This window comes from Haliotis rufescens, unplaced genomic scaffold, assembly GCF_023055435.1.
Source record: "Haliotis rufescens isolate VD_foot unplaced genomic scaffold, xgHalRufe1.0.p SCAF_16, whole genome shotgun sequence".
NCBI lineage: Eukaryota > Metazoa > Mollusca > Gastropoda > Lepetellida > Haliotidae > Haliotis > Haliotis rufescens.
In genome coordinates, this window is record NW_025963846.1 from 30,342,846 (window position 1) to 30,357,842 (window position 14,997).

At 44.4% G+C, this 14,997-nt stretch overlaps 1 protein-coding gene across 5 annotated transcripts in view; it reads left to right on the top strand.

The window, feature by feature from the left end:
* LOC124119556 (protein TsetseEP-like) overlaps window positions 1-14,997 on the top strand; it is a 256,264-nt gene that overhangs the window by 56,240 nt on the left and 185,027 nt on the right. For 2 of the 5 annotated variants that reach the window (XM_046482105.2, XM_046482107.2), the window contains exons 2-3: window positions 5,680-5,801; window positions 7,657-7,676. The exons of 1 other annotated variant lie outside the window; for it this stretch is intronic. In XM_046482105.2, the coding sequence (XP_046338061.2) occupies window positions 5,788-5,801; window positions 7,657-7,676 (34 nt within the window). In that variant the 5' untranslated portion in view covers window positions 5,680-5,787. The remainder of the gene's footprint in view (window positions 1-5,679; window positions 5,802-7,656; window positions 7,677-14,997) is intronic. 2 more of the 5 variants (XM_046482108.2, XM_046482106.2) reach the window with 1 other exon arrangement.

Below are 14,997 nucleotides of genomic sequence, written 5' to 3' on the forward strand. Positions count from 1 at the left end.
GAGGTAGAGTTGCAGTTTTTTGTCATAGTCTTTAATGAGTGGTTTGGTGATAGGATGATGAGAGTCAAGAACAATGAGGTGTTTCTCCTCATTTGAGAGGTCGTCTGAGAGTCGTAGTCGACCACCAACTCTAATTAACCCTGATTCAGAGTCGTACATTGGATTGAGTTGCAGGATTTTCGCTGTTTGCTGGCAACTCCTTACCACTTGTCAGAGCTGACATTTCTTCTAGGAAGCAATCAGTCTGAATCTGGAAAAAGCAGTCTTTCTATGCTATCATGTTGTTCAGCAGTGATCTTGTAGCCACGGCCGCCCCATCATGGGACAGTTTTGCAGCACTGACAAGAGCATTCCAATTGTCATATCAGCTAAAGTCAGATAATGCTAAGGGTGTAACAGTTGGTGAACCACAAAACCCTTTCCTCGGATCTGTTTTGTCATCAGGTTGATGTTCAAGTACATACGTAGGCCATTGATCTTGGGACATGTACAGAAAGGAGGGTCCATCCTGTCACCTTGATCTTTCTGCCAGTTCCTTCACGGGTTTTTCCACGTGTAATTATGTCAGCAGGATTGTCCTTTGAGTTGACATAATGCCAGTTTTCTGCTTTGTGAGCACCTGAACTTCAGCGACATGTGTACCCACAAATAGTTTGTAACGACATGATTCCGATTTCAACCAGGCCAGTACAGTTGTTGAACCAATCCACAGGACAGTTTTCTGGATAGGCAAGGTTAATTCTTTACACAGGACATCGGCTAGCTGAGCTCCGGTAAGGGCTGCTGATAATTCCTAACGCAGCATTGATACTTTTCGTTTGGGAGCAACTCGTGAGCGAGCAGCAAGGAAACAGACAACAATAGATCTGTCACCATTCACTGTGCGAATAGAAGCTACTGCTCCATAAATGCATTCTGACGAATCGCAGAATACATGAATTTGTCTGGTAGTTGTCTCTTAAGTGTCTCTGTTTGGTGTGTAGCTCTTTGAAGTGAAGAGATGTAAGGTCAATGAGTTCACTTTCCCATTCTCTCCATTTCTCAATGATGGGACCTTCTTCAATCGGTGCGTCCTAATCTCTTCGTGTTTTATAGAGATATTGGACGAATATTTTGGCACGTGCAAGGTATGGGTATAGAAACCCTATTGGGTCATACTGGCTGGCGAGGATTCTGTACACGACATTCATTGTCAGCTGATCGTAATCAATTGGACGGCACTTGTACCTGAGTTCATCAGTGTCACCCTTGCCGAAGTTTAGCCCTAGTTCAGATCTGGCATCGGGTGGAAGATCTTCTATCACAGATGGAACGTTATTTGTCCATTGTCGAATGTTAAACCCACCTTGAGCAAGTACTTGTCTCAATTCTGTCACAAGCTCTTTGCCTCTTGATGGTGTGTCAACACTGTCCAAGCAGTTGTCCACATAGAATGCTGTTGTGACTGACAGAAATACATCGTCATTTTGTCCTTTCCCATCAACAACATGTTTCTAGAGAGTGGACGTTGCACAGCATGGACTACATGTAGTTCCGAAGGGTAGCACTTGCCATTCATAGGTATCTGGTTGTCTGTTTCTGTCCATATAGCGACCCATGAATCAAAGGAGTGGTTTGTCAGAAGGCAAAAGTCTATGGGTGATACCTGTAAATCTACAGACCTTCCATTGCACCATAATGGGTCACGACGGACAGCGGTAAGTAGTATACTTTTGGGTTTACCAGGACGGTTTAACAGCCTGACAGCAGGGGTTAGGATCAGAGTCCTCATTGATCCATCATCAAGCAAAGCATAAGTTTCCATGATGTGTTCAGGGCCATGAAGCAGTGCCTTAACAACCTTGAGTAGTACACTTGGTGGTCTGGCTGGTTGATCTGTTTCAGCATTATCGGTTCTCACCGAACATACTTTGTCTGCCCCATGTCTGTAATTGCTTCACGAAGTACTGTCTAGTGTTATTCATTGCAAATATGGCAAGGCTTCTTAAGGCTACAGCGTTTAGGCTTGTGAAGCCGTCTGCACTTGTAACACCTTGGACCTGACTTAATCCATTCAATGACCTGGTTTGTATTCAATTGCTGTGAATTTTGGACATCCATGTAAGTAATGTTCATTATTGTTGCAATGTGGACAAAACTGGTATTTCTGAATAACATCACCTTTCCCTGGTTGAGCATTGACAGTTACTTGGGATTGTCTCTTAGACTGATACTGTTTGGTTTCAGTAGTGAACACTGCTGTAGGCGAATTCTTCTTTGCAGCTTGTGTAGGTTTGTCTTTCCTGTCAGGTTTAGAAAAGTCACTCATGTAAGTTGCTGCAGCTTGACTGGCAATATGTTTAGCTCTTGCTTTGGTTTGTCACCATTTGGCTAGGTCAATGAGGGTATAGGCCTGGTCAGCATCAATGGTTAGGATACCCTTGTTAATACAATGCTCAAAAAAGTTATCTTGGAGGCTTGGTGGCAACTTACCCAGGAGACGGTCAACATGATAACCACATTTCAGCTCGTAGCCATTCTGGCCCTCCAACGATTGTAGCATTCCTACTAGGGAATGAACAGATAGTGAAAAACTGTCAAAGGCTTCATTGTCATTGAACTTTACGGGAGGCAAACTCATGATGTATCAGATTTCACCCAAGACTAATTGCCTTGGCTGTCCATATTTTTCCTTAAGAGCTTGAACAGCCATCGTGTATGGCCTAGGATGATGCATATATGATTTTGCCAACTTGTTTTATCTTACCACCAAGTCGGTCAAGCAGTACTTGATACTTGTAGTGTTCTGTCAGATGCGGGTGAACATTCACAAGATTGTCAAGAGCCATCTTGAGGAGGGCAAAATCGTTCTCTTTACCACTTGCAAATGTAGGCAAGGCTGGTTATGGTATACCATAGGAGGAGGAAATGAGGAGGTCAGTTAAGTTCTGACTTGGTAATGTGGCATGGCTTGATTCCGATTGAACCGGGCAAATTAGGATACAACACACTGGTTGTTCAGGCTGTGGTAGGCAATATATCAATTCTGAATCAGATGGTTTCTTTGGCCCACTTTGGGGTTGAAAGGGAGGCGCATCTGCAGATAGGGTAGTCACAAAGGGTGCTGACCATGTCACTATGGTGTATGGATCATGCTTCACTTGCTTTGTGTCCCTTGTAGCACTACTAGGGGTAACTGGCACAGTAGTAGTCGGGTTTTACACACTAGAGGGAATGGTCACTCCTATGTGTCTACTACTCGTGGTAACTGGCACACGAGTAGGATTTGTCACCACTATGTTAGGAGAGGAATATATAAAGTAGAGCTATAGTCTGGAAGGTAATTTAAGGCACCAACGTTTACTACAATATCTGAAAAAACTATCGAATCTACTCCAGTCAAAGTTGGTATGAGATTATCTATACTAGCCACATAAAGAAACTGTGCACGGAGAAAATATATTCTGGATTGAAATACAATAGCAAGAACAAAATGATGCAGACGCTATAGCAGCTGAATGATCTGACCATAAGAAAATATCAACGGGACCTGAACAACATCTGTTACGATGACGTCAGAAGATCAAAATGGAGTAGGGGGTCAAACGACAAAGTCACAAAGTCAATAACGGGTATGACCACCCTGTGCGTGAATCACAGCAGTGCATCGGCGACGCATGGAGTCCACTAAATGGGTATGGAAGGCCTGGGGATAGCCTGCCCTATCCTCCTCAAATCCTGTGCCAAGTCACGGACATTATCTGCAGGATGTGGAAGATGACGCAGACGGCGCTCCATTTCATCCCACACATGCTCTATTGGGGAGAGATCTGGAGAATTTGCAGGCCATGGCAGTAACATGACATTGTTATGGTGAAGGAAATCCATTGCGACCCCAGCCGTGTGAGGACGAGCGTTGTCCTTTTGAAATATCAATCCACGGGCCATGACGTTGCAGGAAAGGAATGACCACAGGCCTCAGAATCTGATCTCTGTAGCCAACCGGTGAGATTGCCCTGAACAACTACCAAAGGGGTTCCGTGCCGTGCTGTTAACCCACCCTAAATCATCACAGAGCTACCTCCAAAACGATTCCTCCCCACAATACAGTTGCGTGCATAACGTTCTCCCAAACGCCGGTCGACACGTTGGCGCCCGTCACTGTGGGAAATGTTGAACCTCGATTCATCTGTAAAGACAACATTTCTCCACCATATTCGAGGTTGGCGAACATGATTCCGACACCATTTTAGACGATTGACGCGATGACGGTGTGTCAGGATGGGACATATGGCAGGGCGTCATGATCGAATCTAGTACTGACGTAAAACGATTCCTGACAGTGTTGGGATGGATACGGCTCAGTCCAGGAATTGTCTGGGACGTCGTTACTGCCGTTTGGAACCTGTGTCGGAGATGTGTAACTCGAATCCATCTGTCCTGTCTTGGCATCGTTACTCGGGGACGTCCTGAACGTGGGTGGTCGGCAACGTCATTTGTGTTCTGATAACGCCTCACCAATGCCGATATCGTGTTATGATGGCATTGGAAATATGTTGCCACCTGTTGTTGCCTCATTCCCGCTCGGATCATTCCAATGGCTTCATGACGCTGTGCAGCTGTCAATCTTGGCATGATTTGCCTGTGATATGCTTGTGTCTGCACCTGATAAGTTTTGAAGTTTTGAATGACCACAGATCATGCTTTCCAAAGTGAAAGCGAATTTTGAGTTGCACATGCTGTGTACAGCTGCACAGGATGCACAGGATGCACGTGCAGTAACACATTGCACGACCATAGGCCCCCATCAATGACGTCATATCGCATTGCACGTGCATGAACGTTTGAATGTCTACAATAATTGCTGTTTCAAACCTATATTTCATATATGGACGGTGTGCCCTTATATCTATATTTTCTCCGTGCACGGCTTCTTTATGTGGCTAGTATATAACTGGATATAAAGACAATCGGTGCATGAATAACAAATCTGTCTTTTTAGCTATCACTTAATTTCATCAACAACCATATGACACAGTTCAACCAATCAACTCAACTCAAAAGGGTGCACAGGAATCACGCACGTAGAGACGCCAAACGCTAACACCGTATTTGTGCGTGCGTGAACCCCGTGCACCCTTTCGAGCTGAGTTGATTGGTTCAACTGTGTCATATGGCCCTGTGACGCAGGGGTAGCATTATGCAGATGGCTGTTTCAATGAATGCTCGTTCCACCCGTGACGAACAGGTCTGGTTGTTGATGAAATATAGTGATAGCTCAATAGACAGATTTTTTCTTCATGCACCGATTGTCTTTAAATGTTATATCCAGTTATGTATGACTGTTTAATAATCCAATATTGTAGTAAACGTCGGTACTTTAAATTACCTTCCAGACTTATAGTTGGCGTTGTCTGATATATTTGGACCAGTAGTATCAAATGGCTCATCATCTGCTTTGTTTACTAACTCTGCCTCCTCCAATTGCTGCCTTGCCTTCCGTAATCTCCTTTCTAACTGTTTGTTATGGAATTCTCTCTCCCTGGCAGCCGTTCACCCTAACTCCTGTGCTTCAATGACCTCTTGATCTGCGGCTATCTGCAGCACGAGCGTCCTCATCTATCTAACGTCGGCCCTCTTATCTTCCGCCAAGTGACGCTGTAACTCCTCATATTCCGTCTGCTTCCTTTTTCTGTCAAGCTCCGCCGTTTGTGGATCGCTAAGGGCCGGGAGAATCGTGCTTTGTGAGCCCTGAGAGGATACGCTTTCTAGAGTCCCTGTTCTAGATTTTGGGTGTGTCAAACCTTGATGGGATCTGCCAGGTAACTTGATCATTGATCATTGAAGCATTTTCCCTCTCTTTATGCTGGTAGGAAGAGATTGGCCTTTCAGTTTACCTTTGGTCCCCGTTTGCAATTTCCCAGGCATACTCTAGGGCTTACTATGGTCACTGCCCTCTGGTAACAAACAACTGTCCACTACATAGTCAGATAAATAACCTGGGGGATGTCAAACTCGACGAGATCGACGATGGGCAGTTTCACTTTCAACTTGAATGTCACTTTCCACCACCTCTATCTCCTTAGGGTCAGCAGTTGCCATGCTAATGCATTGGATATGAATAGTTAGTAGCCACTACAAGCACTATACTTCGTACCTACATGGTCATCACACTATGTTCATGCTAATCCGCCTCGCGGGAGTGAGTGAGTAAGTGAGTTGGGTTTTACGCCGCTTTTAACAGTATTCCAGTTATATCGCGGCGTGTCAGCTTAATGTGGGAGGAAAGCCCGAAGTGGTGCAGGTCTCAGACGTTTATCACTTCGCTGAAACCCACGAGCACGGGTATGGTGCTGACAAACCTAGAAACATAATCGGGGCGATCCGGGATTCGAACCCACAATCATAGGTTTCTGGCGTGCCCAAGGGACGCAACTCTGCACAGCGAATCGCCTCGCGGGACCATGAAAAGAAGTAAAATTAGGCCATAAGAGTAGTTCAATTTTAATTGGCATGAACAGGCAATAAACAAGGTAAACATGGTGAATAATGAAGGTATAATATGATGGAAGGCACTTATGGTGAAGTGGTCAGGTTATCGGCAATGTGCAAAGTTCAGGAAAACGTTCACGAGAAGCTCTGGAAGTCAACAAGTTAAACCTTGGGCTCACATGATGGCTGCCAAACTCTCTAGTTCTAAAAGGGGCGGTGATTAAGCGTTTGCTCGTCACGCCGAAGACCCGGGTTCGAATCCCGACATGGGTACAATGTGTGAAGCCCATTTCTGGTGTCCCCCGCCGTGATATTGCTGGAATATTGCTAAAAGCGGCGTAAATCCCAAACTCACTCACTCACTCTAGTTCTTAAACATGGAATTGGGAGCGGAAAGGGATCCTAATGAATTATGCAAAAATTTGAAATTGTCATGCCAGAACTGAAATATGAATAGGAAATATTTTAATGCTTTCTGACACGACCACCCCCAAATTTAGAAAATAAATTTGTTTCACAGACAGAAAGTCTTAATTCAAGTCACTAGTTCAGTTCATGAACTTAAGGCTTTCTGACAATTATTATGATCAAAACCCTGCTATGTGCATGCCTGTACAGAGTATCAAAGAGAGAGACAGTTCTTGCTTCTGCAATCTTGCAAAATGAACAGACAGACATTTTTGCATCTTTCACAGTTATCAAGGAATATAATTTTAGCTCAGACTCGTTCTTATTTTGCCCATCTTTCTCTCTTAGGAAAGGGAGTGGAAACTTTCTGAACTGTGTTCCAAGAGAACAGAAAAAACAGCTCACTTAAACGCAATCAAAATGAGCTTATGGAGATCAGATTGACCTGTGAGAGCAGAATGTTTGCAGAATAGATTCACTAACATATTTGTAATCTGTTTAACTCATTTCTCAATTTTCATGTGTTGTCACATGTGAACACTTCACTTGTTGCCGATGTGAACACAGTAATCATTGATGTAAGGTTTGCTTGTTAACTAGGCACAAGAATTCGACACATCCAGGTGGACTCCATATTTCTTGCATCATAAACACAGTTTCAGCTTCATGAATACAAGAGTTCGACACATCCAGGTCGACTTCATATTTCTTGAAATCATATACACAGTTGCAGCTTCATGAATACATGATAAGCATACCATTCATTTTCTTTTGCAGAAACCAGGCAGTAGGAATGGGTATGTATTCATTACACTTGTTCTTGCTTATGCTCAAAATAGCTGATGTCCTTTGTCTAGTAAGTAAGAAATCGTATCTTATTTTCAATCATTCACAGCATAAACTAGTTCTGATAAAAAGAAAGAGAAGAAATCAGATGATATTATGAGACACTTACCCTAAGGGTCCGAAATCAAAACATGCAAACAATAAAACATACCTTATTCGACGTAATAAGCGCCCCGCTCTAAGAAGCGCCCACGGCGATATTTGCAAATATATTGGCGAGTGAATCAATCAGCACCCCTTCCGATTGATCAATGTCCACAAGACTTATTTATTCGTGTATAATACCCGCTCGTATGTGATATGTACCCTTAATTAGGGGCAATTAAATTCTGGAAAAATATATCTGTCGTATGTAAACATTTCAGCATAAATCAAGAAATTTACGATCTTTCAACTCTTTCAAATTTTTTTCACCAAAATAATATTCTAATATAAGCCCCCTATTTCTAATTTTGAGAACGCCCTGGGCGCTTATTACGTTGAATATGGTACATTAAATAGCAGTTATAATGTGGACACAAATTTCAACACTGTTGTTATTGAGGATATGTCAAAATCTGGAACCATACAATGGGTGATCTTTTTCAATTTTCCCTTCGCTAACCCACTATAGGTGCTCTGACCAAGCCGGTCCAACCTTAAGCTGACAGCGCCTTTAGTATGCACGATATGAGCGGTACGCGTTACTATCACACCTACAGACAGTTAACCAGTATAGCTTTCAACTCTATTGGCAACGTTCACGCTAGTGTATGGACAGTACAGAATATCTCTTTGCCTAAACAATGTTCTGTCTGTTATGTAACCGGTAGGGCTGGGACGAGTCCGAATTAACTACACGGGTACCCACCCACCTATTACCCGACCCTACCCGGGTACCCACTGTTAGTCTCAAGAGATAGGTACAAAATGTCCGATTGGGAATAGTTTGACTGTAGCCCTGGACAAAATGTATTTAGATACACGTATAAATCGATCTGCTCATGCATACACTGACGTTGACTGAAGTTTTATCTTTATTCAAACCTATAAAAGTCTGGGTGCATAGTCAGAAACAAAAATGCGAACATTAGTGACTTGTAGTGTAACCATATAGTTCAAGATCATTTTTGTCATTAGACAATATATCACATGACCAACCACGGGTCCGGGTAGTCCTGTGGGTACGTGGGTCCTTCTCAATACCCACCCGACCCGAGTACCTGAGTTACCCGTCCCAGCCCTAGTAATCAGGTCCTTTACCTTGAGTTTCACTTCCAGGAGACACCACGGCAGGAACAAGACAACTCGATTTCCAAGTTGAGATAATATTATTTAAACGGTTGACTATAGTAATAAGATACCACACAAACGTGCTGGCAGTAATCTATATTACTTTAGGAGCGCAGTGACCTCTCACCTGTTTACTAGTGTCCCGCTAACCGCTCACCCCAAATGACGATTTTCCATCTCGTTTTATCCCTCAAACTTCTCCACTTCAGTTTAATGATAAATTAATATGACGTCACGAGGTTGATTAGCACGTGAGCCCGTTCTAGTTCTCACACTTTAAAACTATTTATTAGTCTGAAGATTGAGTTGTAGCTAAGCTTCTCGGTGACTTAAGCTGGGTCTTGACCCGCACTTCTTGACTAATTTTATCTATTAACTCCTGGATTTATCTTATAACCTGCATCTATGTATGCCGAACCGGTCTCTCCCGTGTCCCTCTCATACATTTTAATCCAAACTGATAGTCTCTCTTTATTCACTTTGGCTGTTCTGTGACAACCTTAACTCTTTACACTCTTTACACCTCCCCTAGATTTTGGTCGTCACATGCGCTCCCGTATGAAATACTTCGAGTACATTAACATCACATAGTTGGTACACATTAACACCTCCACATATATTCAAGTTATATTCAATTTAACATTTTCCAATATACACATATACTTCATGGACAATAATTCAATTTTAATTAATCCTAATTTATATATATATATATATATATATATATAATCAGGAAATAGAAAACCACTTGATAGCTGTATGAAGCAAGGCGGTGGGATCAGTTGATTGTTCACTCCAATCGGTACTAAAAGTGTTGCCCTTGATGTTCCAGTGTCACACTTTTAAAAATGAAGTATATTTCCATTGAATACTTACCTATATCTATGTCGTATTAACGCCCATTTGGCAATAGGCATGCATTTTAAGGCAGCAGATAAGCGATGCTGCATGCAAAATGTGAAGGTTCGTCAGTAGATATTGTGAATTGTGACAGCAATACAAGTATTGAGCAGGCACATGACAGAGAGGTGAATATTTTTTCAAGAAATTGCAAAAGAAACAGGCACTGACAAATTACCTTATCAACTACATACCATAATACATGTACACTTTTTAAAATAATCAAAGTGGAAATCACTGGAATCCAATTTGATATTTATCAGGATTAATTGGTGCATGATGTATAAAACGATTGTAAGGATGAATAATGGTGGCTGTCTGTTGCCAGTTACTACCATGACTACATTTCAATTATGATATATAAGACAAGTTGAACTTCACTGAAAATGAGTAGGTTGGTCTTACAATACATATGACTGCAAAGAAACGGTATTTATAATGAAGAAAAGCACCAACACAAGCTCGACAAAGTCAGTTTGCAAATATCGAATTACAAAATCGTAGATCGATATGGATAACATTATTCATGACATATCAATGAACCCACCCCCAGGTGGCCCACTCGATAGTTGGGACTATCGGTCCGAAGTTACATCAGTCACCCCTGAAGTTCATTTGCCTAACAATAACAAGAGTTTGCCACTAACGTGGCTATATCCCACGCCCCTGTTGCAGAATTTATGACATAATTAAATCTAAACAAACCCCTTACCTTTTTTAACCGAGGTGGAACTTGTCATGGCAATTGTAAAAAAAAGAAGATAAGTTTGGAACCTAAGTCCATCTTGTTGCCATGGAAACGTAAAAAATAAATATTTCTTAATAGGCACCAGTTCAGCATGTACCTGACAGACCTGCAAAGTTTGGTGAAGAAATATTGAACAGTTTAGGAGTTATGCTATGGAAACGAACCCTTCCCTCACAGAACCTAAGTCCATCTTGTTGCCATGGAAACGTAAAAAATAAATATATCTCAGATTTCTCAATAGCTAAAGGTACCAGTTCATCAGCATGTACCTGACAGACCTGCAAAGTTTGGTGAAGAAATATTGAACGGTTTAGGAGTTATGCTCCGGAAACGAACCATACCCTCACAGAACCTAAGACCATCTTGTTGCCATGGAAACGTAAAAAATAAACATTTCTAAAATTTCTCAATAGTATAGTGTGAACTTGTGTCGGTACTATTCCGGCGATAATAGTACCATTGGCACTAGTTGACACCATTGCGAGTCAGCTACATTAGCAAAGATAAGCGAAAGGCCATAAAAGACATACTTACTTTGCTTGCTTTGAACTTGACTGCTTCCCTCATCGGGTCCCGGCTAGCTGATTGGCTGGGAGGTTTTCCGGGTCCTGCAGCTTCCCTGACATGTGCTGCGGCTCTCAGGTAGCTTCGGCTGTATTGGCGGACATGGCCGACCACCACATCCCCCCCCCCCCTATTTACAGGAACCTGACGTCTTCTGGGATCTGCGGTGGGGTAGGACCCTATATTCTGCCCTGGTAGACATCCGGGATTTTCATAGGTTATGACTTTTCCTCTTCCATAGAGATATTCACCTTTGAGTTCCAAAGCTCTTCAGGACTAGTGGACACTTCTTAGATCTCGAATTTCAGTCTTAATTTTCCGACATGGATTACTTTTCGGAAATCTTGGACGCTTTCCCAGTTTCTATTCTCAATTGGGGTCCTCCAACCAAGATCCCTTTCCCTCTGCCCTGGACAGAACTCTAGGCCTGTAAGTCCTTTTTTCTAGTGGCCCGGTAAAAATACCAGGCCCCTGGATCTTGCACCGGTTGCCCAACAAATATGCCGGTCTAAGGGGTCTGCTCATCCCTCCACTCTAGAGGATCCGGTAGATGGCCCAGGCATTGCTAGTAGAGCAGCGAAGGACCCCTTCAAACCTCGGGTGACAACTTGCAGTCTAGGGGACCCGGTGACCACGGCAGGCACGTTTTTTCAGGTCGTTCAAGTTTGCCCCGGGACCGACCAGTAGCGACGCCAGGTGTCGCAAGACTCGGACTCTATCCTGGGCCTCTTCCCTGGTCAGCTTCCCACTCCCCATCAAATACAGGGGCAAGTGGGCTATCTGAACGTGCTGTTTAAGTTTCCGGGATCTTACGCCACATTCCGGCACCAGGCACGCCGAGTTCCTGTCCCTGGTCGCCCCACGGGAACACTGGGCAACAACAGAGAGGCTCGGCCGGTGTTGATGTTCGGCCGGGGAGTTCCTGGGGGGTGGTGGTACTTGGATCTCCTGTCCCTGGGTTCGTTGAGGGCTGTGAGAGCGGCGAGAGGCAGAGGACCGCCGCCTGACAAGTGACCGCCGCCTGACAAGGGACCGCCGCCTTGAGGGCAACCATCCCCAAGTCACTTGGCGATCCCCGCCTTCCGCTCCTGCTGGGATCCAGACCTGCAGTGACTTCCTTTTTTCCCCCCTTGACGGCCATCGTCCCACGAGTCGGTGGAGGAACTCGCCCGACCCCTCTTCTGGGCGTTCCTCCCCACCTTTTCCACATCTGTCATAGTTACTCCCCTTCCCCTGGGTATCATCCGCGGTGGCTTGGAGAAGTCCACCAAGGGTTCCGCCTGGGCGCTTGATTCCTGGGGGTCCAGAATGAAATTTGGTCCTCTGCAGCGCTTCGGGACTGGAGCGCCATGCAGGAGGATGTCTGTGATTGTCACCGGCTCCTTGGCCGGGTAGTAGGGCATCAAACCCTCATCTTCACTACTACTTCTCGACATTCTTCGCAGTCTAATTCCGCGTTGAAAAACTTCCTGCAAGAGAAAGCATCACATTTACTCAACCTATCTACCCACAGGTTAAGCAAATTACGTTTTACCCTACCCTGCATGGTGGACACTCATAGTGTTCCATGGTTTCTGCCTCTTCCGGTTTCACTCCGACGCAGGCCCAATGAAACCACCCGTCACACTTATCACACCCTATAATGAAGGACCCGTCATCTGGTCTCCGACACACACAGAACAGCTCACCTTCGGGTGACTCTTGACCCGGCTCCTCATAGAGCCAGTCTAACCTCAAGTCATCTACCGGCCTGCCAAGTTTTCTTCTCTGGAGCCAAGTCAAGTCCCTGTCTCTACAGGGCTTCATCTCCTTCCGAGGACCCTGGACCACAAACATATTGGCGGTCTGCTTCCTCACTATCAAGTAAGGACCCTTCCACACTGGGCACAGTTTCTTGGATTTTCCCAACATGGTCGCAGAGTTCAGGATGTAGACAGCATCACTTTCCTCAAAGGTTCTCGTAAGGGTCTTGAGATCATAATCCTTTTTCATTCTCAACACCGCGGTTTTCAGCCGACTCCTGGCTAGGTCATGAGCTTCCTGGACAGCGCACTTGAGATCCCTGACATAATCGGATAGACCCTATTCCCCTCTCCTCTGTGGGCTTCCCAAATATCAAATCAGCAGGAATGTTGATTTCTCGCCCTAACATCAGTCGGTTGGCCGTGAAGCCCGTATGTCGGTTGACTGAAGACCAGATTGCACTAGCTAGCTGTAGCAAGTACTCATCCCATGAGGATTGGGATTTTCCGATGTGACATCGTACCATTTGCATGAGTGTTCTGTTGTACCTCTCCACCTTACCATTTGAGGATGGTCGACATGGGGTAGTTCTGGATCGTTTACTTGCAGGAACTCACAGATGGCCCGGAACAGTTTGCTTTCAAAATTTCTTCCTTGATCCGTGTGGATCTGATATCTAAAACCAAACCTGCCGAAAAACTCATTAACGGCTGCTCTAGCCGTCTCTTCCGCCTTCTGACATGGCAAGGGAATGCACTCGACCCACTTTGTGGACTGATCCACCATCATGAGAATATATTCATTTCCCTTCTGACTCTTGGGTAGTGGGCCCACGAAATCCAAGTGGGCCCACGAAATCCAAGTGTACCCTCTCCATTAGGGCTCCTGCATGAAAGCATTCCATCTTGCCTCTGACATGTTTCAGTGGCTTCTTGTTGCAAGAACACTGTCTGCACCTAGGTAGCAATGTACTCTCGAACATCTTGAGAGCTGCGATACCAAAAATACCTAGCTTTTAGTCGCTCTCTTGTCTTTGCTACCCCGAGGTGTCCAGCTGTGGGGATGTCGTGCAGGCAATATCTCCCCCTGCAGTCCCTTGGGGATCATGAGCCTTGTTTGGTTCTGCTCAGTTGAGTCTTTCTTTTGTTACCAGGAGACCATGTCTATCTTTTGTAAACATTTCTTTGTTGATCCAGTAAAACTTGGCTGCGGGGCTTGATAAATAGAGTTCAGCGTCTGGGGGGGCTGTTCCCTTCTCCATCCATTCTCGTACACATCTTAGATCCGTGTCTTCCTGTTGGGCATTGACTATTTCCTCCTGGGAATACCCAAAAGAGCCTGAGAATTCCGCATCTACTTCCTGTGGCTCCTCGACTGACGATCTGACAGTCACGCCCCCTCCCCCATCCACTTCGATGGCTACAGTTCCTACTATTGGATTTGGGTCCTCCAGTACTCTTCACTTCTCCCTTTGAGAACCCCTCCAACAGATCTTCTGTGGTGCAGAAAACTCTGGACGTCACTCCGGGGGGACAGCCTGATACCTCAAGTACTTGATTTGATCGAACCCTTGGGGTCCGCCTGGCAAGCGGGACCGTGTAGTCTACCACTTCTATAAAGTTCCCCCTGTTCTGGTGGGCTTTTTGGCAGTATCTACACCCTCCACAGGGCAAGGATTCAATTTCCATGGTAGAGGATCTTTGGGATTTTTCTAATTTTTATTTTTTTAAATTTTTATGGCATGGAGTGGGGAAATAGACTCAATTGGAGATGGGGTTCGTTTCCGGGGCAGAATTCGAAAACCTTTCAGTGTATTTGATGGAAACTTGGCAAAGCTATCAGGCACATACTGAAGTGGTGCCTTTTGATATTTTGGGATTTTTCTTATTTTTATTTTGAACCAAGTCCTATTGGTGTTTCCAGACTGACCAGAGTAACTTGCAGGTATTTTGAAAGTTTGAAAACAATTGTATCTTATTTAGTTGTTGTTTCTTGTAATTTGTCATTTGTTTACATAAAAAAACCCACAGAAACACACTTGTCTT